This window comes from Porites lutea, chromosome 5, assembly GCF_958299795.1.
Source record: "Porites lutea chromosome 5, jaPorLute2.1, whole genome shotgun sequence".
NCBI lineage: Eukaryota > Metazoa > Cnidaria > Anthozoa > Scleractinia > Poritidae > Porites > Porites lutea.
This window is the reverse complement of record NC_133205.1, coordinates 26853906-26864145: the sequence shown is the minus strand read 5'-3', so window position 1 is coordinate 26864145 and position 10240 is coordinate 26853906. Positions and strand designations below refer to the sequence as shown.

General features: G+C 40.0%; 1 protein-coding gene across 1 annotated transcript in view; it reads right to left on the bottom strand.

The window, feature by feature from the left end:
- Positions 1–3020: 3020 nt before the first annotated feature.
- Positions 3021–10240, bottom strand: part of LOC140936974 (FIGNL1-interacting regulator of recombination and mitosis-like) — a 28471-nt gene continuing 21251 nt past the window's right edge. Inside the window, exons 25-33 of the mRNA XM_073386486.1 lie at positions 9311–9451; positions 8880–8963; positions 8197–8310; positions 7696–7800; positions 6473–6550; positions 5903–5938; positions 5282–5437; positions 4051–4104; positions 3021–3318 (exon numbers count right to left, since the gene is read on the bottom strand). Coding sequence (XP_073242587.1) covers positions 3160–3318; positions 4051–4104; positions 5282–5437; positions 5903–5938; positions 6473–6550; positions 7696–7800; positions 8197–8310; positions 8880–8963; positions 9311–9451 — 927 coding nt within the window. The 3' untranslated portion in view covers positions 3021–3159. The remainder of the gene's footprint in view (positions 3319–4050; positions 4105–5281; positions 5438–5902; positions 5939–6472; positions 6551–7695; positions 7801–8196; positions 8311–8879; positions 8964–9310; positions 9452–10240) is intronic.

Sequence of the window (10240 nt, the reverse complement as noted above, 5' to 3'; positions counted from 1 at the left end):
CGCCATTATTAAAAAGTTTCGCGTGATACACCAAAACTCGTCACTAATTCCACAAAGCAGGAATAAGAAAGGCATATTAACGAAAAAGCCTGTTGCGAAATAGATCTAAAAGATCACTTATTCAGCAAGAATAAAAACTTTATTTGGTCAAAACAAAATATTTTCAGCCAGTAGGGGTAATCTTTTTCTCATGAAAATTGAGCATACTCGTTCATTAAAATATTTTACGGTGGCTTTGTGGATCAGCACACGTACCACAGTAATCACAATCTAAGCACTGAAAAATTCATCTTTGGCAATCCCATGACTCCTGGTATATCTAAAGCTGTGGTTTTACTAGGAAATATGGCAAACAGAAGGTCGTGGAAATGATAATGAATTAGTTCGTAAAGTGGGAAGTTACCTTTTGGTGGCGAAGGATGTTACAAATATCCAAAATAGATACGCTTTTCATTTGTATCATGTATTTTTGTGATATTTTGGCTGAATTTCATCCCACGAAGCGGATCATTTTAACATCTGGGATTTTTTACGTTCTAAGACTCGGCGAGATATAACGACCTCTGGGATAATGGATTTGTTAGGGTCTGCCACGTTATTAAAAAAAATAAAACGCTAAAATAACAATTTATTTCCATTTATATGGCCCTGCAGCAGAACTTTCTCAAGCAGCCAACATTACTTCGCAAATGATTAATTAAAACGGCACAAAAAAAGAAACAAACAACATACCAGTAGGGTTTATCGTAAATAATTTAACAAATAATATGACTGAGACCTTTTACGAAGATGCATTGAAGGTATAGCGTACTGTCATTCATGCATCAATTACGCATTGATTGTTGAGAAATTGGCACAGCTAAATCACACTCCCATAAACAATAAAACTTGCAAATATTCAGTTGTACCTTGCCAGTCCATGGTTGGGTTTGATTGATCGTATTCCGGAATAAGTTACAAATCTCTTCCGCGATTTTTGTACCACTGGACTGCTACGTACGTCTTACATTTTATTTCAACCAGGTTTCTAGATGTTGATGCATAATGTCAAATAAGTGAATTGTAGAGTAAATTTCATTTTAATATTCATTTCTTTTCGGAATTCGGTCAATTCAACTCACCTTAAGTCAGGTTTCAGACGCGAAATATGTTAATTTTTCACAAAGGCATGCTTTGCCAGGAGGACTATCAATCCACGATCTACAGGTGCTAGGATCACTGAAAAAAAAGTTATAGAGGGCAAAGATTACCCGGAAAGCCCGGGGCGGGGGGGGGACTCCGCATATGAAAGTGGTGGCTCGTCATCTCGCTTAGGGGTGTAAATTTCGGATTTTGGTCTCACTTGGGGTGTTCTGAGCAAAACGCCATCATATTTAGCCGTGAAGGTCTCGTTTAGGGTTGCAAGCGAAAAAATAGGAAAATATATATTTGATATGTTTATTGTTAATGCGTTTTATTTACTTCATTCATATAATCCAAGTTTTCTCATTTGTCTGTGTTTTAACATGGTCTTTTTTAGGGGTCAAAAAAAGCTTGGGCCACGCCCAGATCGGTCTCCTTTAGGGCTTTAATTCAAAATTTCCGACGAGCATCCCCAACCCTTTCACATGTGGAGTCCCCCCCCCCCCCGGGCCAGAAAGCCTTTGACGGAATCAACTCTTCAACGATCGTAGCGATGGCGGCGGTAGACTGGAGTTCTATCTTCAGGCCAGCTAATGGCTACGAAAGCAGCGATTAGCCAGTTTAACAACCAAAACTACAACTCTGAGCGTGCTTCACACTTTTTGGTACCGTCACTGCATGAGTACGAGGTGAATTTGACAATGTGGCGTTTTATGGAGGGCGAAAAGTAACACCTTCAGAACTTACCGTCCTTCATAATTCATTCGCCTACATTTGACAGGTTTAGCGCCATGGAGAAAACGCGATAAAGTTAAGAAGAACAGTGACGATTTTACTGCATGTACAGTCTCCGTTGCTTGAGGTCCCTAGCGAGTAAGCGACATTTGCCTTGTGCACAGACGTCTCTCTAACTATTTAAACATGCCGCAAAGGATGGTGGGATGGAGAAAGGAAGCTTCGCCTTCCCATGACGCCTCGTACTTAGTCTCTTCGCAGCCTTCACCCCGTTTTTCCGGATGCTACCTTGCTAGAGAATATCTTGACTCGCGCGAGTCTCTTAGTGTGGAGATAAAACCCCCCTGTGTGGTCCACCCACGTGACCTTTTCCTATCCGGAAACATTTTAAACTTGTAGTAAAAACAGATCGCACGAACAGCCATTTAAACGATGATAAAGCCATTTGGGACTGTCTGCACAAAATAAGACTAGTTTGAACTGGCTTTATGCGATCCGCTAAAACCACATTTGGCTGCCTCGCAGTAAATCAATGCAATGCATCGCTCCGTGCGAGTGTGGAAATTAATCTTGACGGTCAAGATGTTTTATAACAGATTAGCTGCAGGTTCCCTAACTTGCCCAACAAGCCTTTCTCCTTTTCTGTTTTAGTCGAAATCCCGCAAAAAAAAAAACGTCAGAAATGGGAGTAGCACTCCCTTGGAAACGCTGAACCCCATGGGTTTAAAAATTGGGTGCTCACTTTAACCGTTTAGGTCTCAAATAGGGTTAATCTTTTATTTTCTCTGGGCCTGGGTTCCTGGATTGTGTATTTTCGTACCACATCTCCCATGGTAATGCAATGAAATCCTACCTACCATGGGTCTAGAATAGGAATCAAACTTTGGGAAGACTAGGATAGAGTATGGATTCTTGGCAACTAATCTAGAAAAAGGTTTAAAAAAGGAAATTGTATTTGTCAAGTACATAGAGCGTTTCGAAGTCCAAAAGGATACCACCCCTAATAGTGGAGAGTTAAACCCTGGAATTTCATCCATTGTTTTTTCGATTCACAGGTCACCGCGACATAACCCCCTGAGCACAAAGTCTTAAAAGACTTGGCTTTCTACACAGGCTATAATCGAGGTCTTACATGATATAGAAACCAACTTTATAACCGCATGTCTTTAAAAAAGTAACTTTTATTTAATAAAATCCTATAACACAACACATTAAGGGCGTATATACAGTTAGATAAGGTTTTCACAACTGTGAAGAGTGAAAGGAAAGTAATTGCTGGCATAATTCTGTGCGGGTTATTTATTATTCAGTGCTATTGTTAACGAACTCTTGCAGAACTCTTTGAATTCCTTCAATTTGCTTCGTTACGTTCGGGGAAGGTATAAACTGCTTTCTGAGATCGAGGATTGTTGAAAGTGGGATCTTCATTTTTGTAAGAGCTTCTTCGTAAAGTCTCTCTCCCTAAAGCGAACAAAAAAGACGTTAAATCTGAGTTGAGATTAGTGAGGGAACAGCACAACTTTTGTTAAAATTGTAGTTATAAACAGTTATAACGACTGGGGAAATCCTGTAACATCTTTTAACTCTCAAGCAGTTAGAAGCTAGTTTATCGTGTCAAAAAAGTCACAAAATATGAGTTTCCCACACAACAAATTCAGTGGCAAACCGTTCAATACTCTGGTAGGATTCAAAGTAGTATATTTTGAGATGCCTAATAAAAACATCGGGGCAGAATTTTTTGCCTGCGTAGCTTGCGGGATCGTCACGTTATCGCGTTTTAGATGAGGCAGAGTTGAATATCCGCGCGGAGAATGGGGATTGATACATGTGGGTTTTGCATTACACCCTTACTCTGATTGGTTGCTACAATTGGTTTTAACAAAGTGTGAAAAGTTGGCGGCATTAAAAATAGCCAAGTTATCCGGCAGACAAAATTTTCTCAGGCTTTCGGCTGCTTCGGCGTTCGCTTCTCGCCGCTCCGCCGCCAAAACCTCACTCGCGAGAGGCTGAATTCCATCAGCTTCGCAGGCTACAGAATTGTTCGAAGAAAGATGATTAGCAGGTTTGGTACCATGATAACTGATATTCTCCGTTTACATTTAACGCTTAATGCTAATCAGGTTTCTCACAATTCGGCCCTGGTGAATAAACATTCATAAAAATTCAATTGTTCCTTTACATTCACGTTCTCACCTGGTTTTTACATGAGGATGGACCTTCATGTACTTTGAAGCGTTTCGCCTCAGGCTGCAACAGATTAAACTGCCATCAGATGGCTGACTGTTATTTTCTCACCGGATCAAAAAAAAACGAATTAAGATTTGTCGAACCGGAAATGTAGAAAACACCACAGAGTCCAGGTTGTCAGCTGTAACAACTTAAAGAGCTCGATTTACCAGATACTGAGGATGTGCGATAATGACCACGATCAAACTACTACCAAGGATTCACTAAGCAAATGTTACTAAGGAAACAAGGTGTAGGCAGCAACAACGAGTATTATACTGCGTGATGACCACGTTGTGAATTGTTCTGCTTCTTCAATCAAACTGCGATACATTTACATGCGTTTGAAAAACAAGGCTTATTTAGACTCGAAGCGAAAACCTCTACATTGGTAGCCCGTGTACAGACACCCCCTCCCCTCAAAAATAAAAACAAAAAAATCGGGGAGAGCGCCTCCCCCCCCTCCCCGATTTTTTTGGGAGGAAAGGGGGCGTCTGTACACAAGTAATCGACAATTGATGGTCTAAAACTCTGAATAACTGAATGTTTGCAGAAATACAGGCTAGTGGCTAGTTAATCTAAGACAATGCAGAAATATAGGTCATTATACTTGCAGCGTCTTAACAACAGCATTCCTAGTATCTTGGGGGTATTTGGGGGTTATATACCTCTGACCCTCCAAATACATGGCCAAATCTCCCTCTATGTGTACATTACAACATAGTCTAGCCACGCCCCTGAGGCAGTTATTACTCGGTAATTATTTAAAGGCTTTTTTAAGCATATTTGTAGTTACTTTTCAATGTATACAGTGTTCTCTTAAAGTTTAAGAATTCGGCAGTTTCATGCTAAATACAGTGACTTTAAGTGAGCAAGCTTTCAGCTAGCTTTTCAAGCGTAAACGAATGGGTGAGAGAGTCCACGTGAAAAACGCGAAGATGAAAAACGTTCCACTCTCCCCATCCTTTCTACCCTTGCTACGAGAGCCGGCAATTTTTGAATGTTATTTACCCCACTGCGGGCCCCAGTTGTTCAAAAGGTAAATAGCTAGCGCTATCCACCGGATAAATCTCTATCCAGTGGATAGTGCAATTGGTTTGCTAATACTTATCCCCTTGATACAGATTTATCCCAGATTTATCCGATGGATAGCGCTATCCAGCTTTTGAACAACTGGACCTGGTGGATAATTCCATACCTCTCCGGTGCTTTCTTTAGTTCTTGCGTCACGTGACCGACCACTGTTGTCAAGGATGGGAATCTCCTCCTCATCCAGTGCGCCGGAATCAGGGGACTGACTCTGCCCCGCGGCTGCTTCCTCCAGCTGAAGTTTTAAAAATTCTTTATCGGATTCCTAATAATCTGTGTCAAGAAAAATTAACTCACCAATACTGGACGTTTGTGCTACAAGGTAGATAAATCAGTTTCCTTACGTAGAGTCAACTTGGAATGTGAATCATTCAACAAACAAAAACTATCTTGAGGTGATGTTATACGAGACGATTCTCCAGGTCGATTTTTAGCGCAACACAGCGTTGCAACATTGTTTCGAATAGTTACAACATTGTTCCGACATTGCATCGCTGTGTTGAGCTAAAAATCGTCGTTGCGAATCGCCCCGTGTAACATTACCTTTAAGGAATATCTTACGTGACTGGTCGAGAAACGAAGACAAGTAAAACGCGGCAAACTACGGTCCAAAAGGGCGAGCTGGTTAGGTCCGAACAATAGACTAAGTCCAGCGTTCGGACGGTTGGCAAAACTCGAATCTCACAGTTTGATAATTTGCTTTACCAACAATTTCACTCGTAAAGGATACAGCGTCTACAGGCAAGTCATTGTGTCTGAAAGGAAGCTGCAAAATTTAAAAACATAAACGTGAGCTAATACACTTCTTGAAAATAACCATGCCTCAAGACTTGCTTACAGAGGCCATACTTAGTGCGATTTTTGCTCGACTGCAAGAGTAAGTTAAGGCGTTTACGGTAGTTATGGCTGCGAAAACGTTATTTTTTCTTCAACCTGCTCGCACTGAGATGCTATTAATGGTAGCCTGTATAACAGGTTATTTGTGAGCCAAGCAAGGCAAACGCGGCATTTTGCGCAAAGCGCGAGGCAAGCCTCGGTTCGTTAAATGTTTACATCTGATTAAATGCACCCTACGGTCACCATGACGTAGGGATTGAAACATCGCTATGAAATCGCCAGAGAATCGCCTCAGAATGAGATTTGCACATTAGAATCATTGTCAGGTCCATAATGTCCACTGCCTATCACACTACTTAGTCATGTGCTACACTTCTAGAAGGGTTAACCATCTTAAGATTTGACTACTGCTTAACCACTAAAACTAACAACTTGTAACAACGAAACAACGAGAAGAACAAACCTCATTTAAGAAATCGGACAGAGCCGGAAGTAAGCTCTCTGGAACACAGTCTCCCATCACATGGGTGTATCGAGTGACCTGGTGACAAATCAATGTACGATTTTAAAAACTCGGAGAAATGGAGAGAAGCTGGCTCAAGCATTTCAAACAAGTTAGACTAGGTGATGAAGCTTGGCTAAATTAAAGGTCAGGTTACAGCGGCAATAGTATGGACTTTACAATCCGACGACGCGATGGCAGAAAAAACGTCGCATAAAAAGTGAATTTACGTTCTTCCAGTCTTTATCGCCATTACTCCTACCCATTTACTTTTATCAAAAGTAGGCGAACCCCCCTGGAGTTGAATTGCTGGGATCCCTATCCAAGTTCAGAAAGAGAAATAAAATTTCGTCGTCGCTTGTTTACGTTCTCCATAAAATGTAATATTAAGCAAGTCATGCAAAAGCGACAAAGAAATTTACAAAAAAAGTATGATGTACGTGTAAAGGTGTTGTTTTACCCTCTAAAACCTTTTGTTCTTTTTTTACGTTCTCGTTGCCATTCTCGGCATTTCGTCGTCGGATTGTCCCCAATAGGGACCTTACTATCCGACAACGGCGACGTCCATGAAAACTTCGCAAAAAAATAGACTTCAAATCCTTACACTTTTTTTCGTCATTATTCCAAGGGGCCCAGTTATTTAAAAGAAGGGAATTTGGGTTTGAGCTGAAGAGAAGGGGCCGCGACCTAGTTCAAACAGAGTTGGTAGAAGTTATCGCCTTGCCATTTCCGTTCCCAAATAAACTTAAAATTTGGTCAATTCACGTCATAGTTGTGCAGGGACTGCAAAGAAATGTACAAAAAAGCGTGATGCACGTGCAGAATTTTTGTTTTGCTCATTAAAGCTATTGCTTTTTTGTGACGTTCCCGTTGCCGTCGCCGTCGTAGTTTCGTAAGGTCCCTAGTATAAGTAAGTAGCTACTTTCCGCAAGACAGCTCACACAGGGAAAATGTAGCCTCTACTCGCAGGGTAGGCTCAATTTTACCCTTGGCCTAGGTTTTATTTACTTTTGTTTAATACTTATTATCATACATAAACATACGCAAAAACAAAGGAAATTAAAATTTAAACCACGGATAAAAAGGAAATAAATCATTATCCATTTTGGTACCCTTGCAGGAGACCGTCTTTCATTTGCTCGTTTGTTTATATAGTGACGGGCTTACTTAAACTTTGGGCTTACCTCCGCAAAAGCTTTGACGCTCTGAAATGCCTTTTGATGCACCAGCCAATGATCGTCACTAACCAGAGAGGAGAACATGCTTGTAATGTCGCCCAGAACTGCCGCCTAAGAAAATTCCATATAAGTACAAAGAGAATCTTGTGCAAAAAGGATCTTAATGGTTCTCAGGGATCTCATTTGTAAGACAAAACAAAATTCACCGTCTTTTCTTTGGGTCTTTAAACGACTTTCACCGACTTACATAATTTGCTTTTCATCTTCTTCAGACTCATCTGCGCGACATAAAATTGCCGTATTTTTTACTACTTTTGCAAGAACTGTGAACTAAATTACCAATTTTTTTACCTGAAAAAAAATATTTCGTTTCAATTTCCCCGATCGTGGCACCTCTTTTTAAAATGAATAAATGTTCACACAGTAAATATTTGATAAAAATATAATCCTAAAAAATACTATAAAATAACACTAAAACCGAAAGTATTTAAAAATGCCCATCCTTACCTCATACAGCTCTGGAATTTCTTTACTACCGCATTTTCCAAGAAACTGTGCGGCTGCTTCACGAAGTTCCAAGCTCGGACTCTGGCTAAGAAGAGTTTTTAAACCACTTAAAATCTGCATAAAGAAGCAACATGTAATTAGAACATCAGAAAAAAACATTAATTATTGCAATGTCAACTTGATTTTCCCATCCTCCTTTCTCCCCTTCACAAATTGCTCGCGTTTTGAGAAACTGCCTTTGAACAGTGCGGAACGTAGAGGATCTATCCTGTTAAAATTTTAAGTGCCCTAAAGATTATTTGCCTGAGCTTGTAGCTAGTTTTTTTTGTTTTAGCAAAACTTGTTTAAAGCTTTTTGATAAATCGAAAAGCAAAGACAAAAGAAATCGTTTACCGTGACGCAATTACATATCTAGCAAAACAATTCTCGTTTTGGCATCTTTAACTCTTCTTAGAAATCATTTCGTGTGAGAAGGTATATTTCACACTCATCGCAGTGTTTCTCACAACATTAAACACTTCGATGTTCGTCAACAATACTCTATTACGCTTCATATAGCTTGCGAATACAGCCGTCTCTCATCGAAAAGAAAACTCTGACTGGTGTTGGACAGATAACATCCACAGTCAGAAACAGAGCCAGAAGTTCACCTTGTTATGAGTAACGAAAAAAGGATATTGTACCTTAGCATAGTCTTCTGGCTGAATAATATGTAGCAGAATAGAAGACAAATCCAGTAACTTACAACGGGTCTTGATATCGAGATGCTGAAAAACACAAGTTAACAGGTATCACTGGACCATCTTATAGAAAGAATTGGTAAGAGTTCGATTCAACAATCCAGGCTTACTGGCAACAGATTCTTTCTTCATCAACAAATTGTTGAAAATTATAATGTTGGCCTAAAATCAGACCGTGAAGGATAGCCTGGTATGAAATCAATGGAAAGTGACTTGTGTGTGTCGCATGTAAAGGAGCTTACGAAAATGGTCAGCCACAGGTAAATTACGCTTAAATTACTTTTATTAAATTGGCCCCAGGTTTCAAGTAATTTGAACAAAACTAATCAAAAAGCATACAATGTATGACAATAGTGCCAATGGGCCGTACGTACCCCTGAATTCTCATTGTCTTGATTGTTCAGAGACCACAGGCTGTTAACAAGTTCAATAACAGCAGATTGATGAACCGGAGGGACGTACTGTTCCACTTCAGCTAAACTGTACACTCTCTCAAGACAACACAGGCAATCACACTTTGGAAAAAACAATGTGAACACACGCATAAGAAAGACGTCATGTTAGGAATTTCTGACTTGGAGTATCTAACTAGAAAAAAAAGCTGAGTCTTCGACGCGATTTAAACCGGTCGGAGGCACTTGGTTCATGCCTGCTGTTCTGGGACACAAGCAGTAATTATAACCAAACATTTTTCGTCCTTAACATTTGAGAACAGCACCGCAATCTTCTGGGATCAGCAGTGTCAGTAAGAAATAAAGAAGAATGGTGCATTTTATTTCCAACAAAAAAGTGTAACGTCAGTAGAATGGGGTGAACCGAGTTGACCCCCTTTTTTAAAATGGAATCGCATTAATTTGAAGTGGAATACATTAACGCCGATTACATCATAGCCTTTTGTTTTAACAAAATGTGTTACTCTTTACATGGATGATTGATGTCTTGGTTTTTTGATTGGTTGATTAGGAAAGAAGAAACGTTTTCATTGGTTAATTCATGTTGTCTGAGAACTCAACTCAAACTCGCCTGTTACCTACATTCACTGAGCCGTGACGTAAATATTCACGTTCTATTTTCTACCGCTGTCATTGTCCTGGTTCCGGTTCACTGTTCTTGCCGGGCAAATCGTGCATATTGATGAGGTCGCACAAAAGACAATGTTTTACTTACCCCACTCCTCCTACTCATCCACAAGTAATTGAGTGTCCTTTTTTTCTTTTATTTTCCCTCCACATCGATCCTACAGACACGGCGTTAATGTATTTCACTTCAAACAAGTGAGACTCCACTTCAAAAAAGGGGGCTAA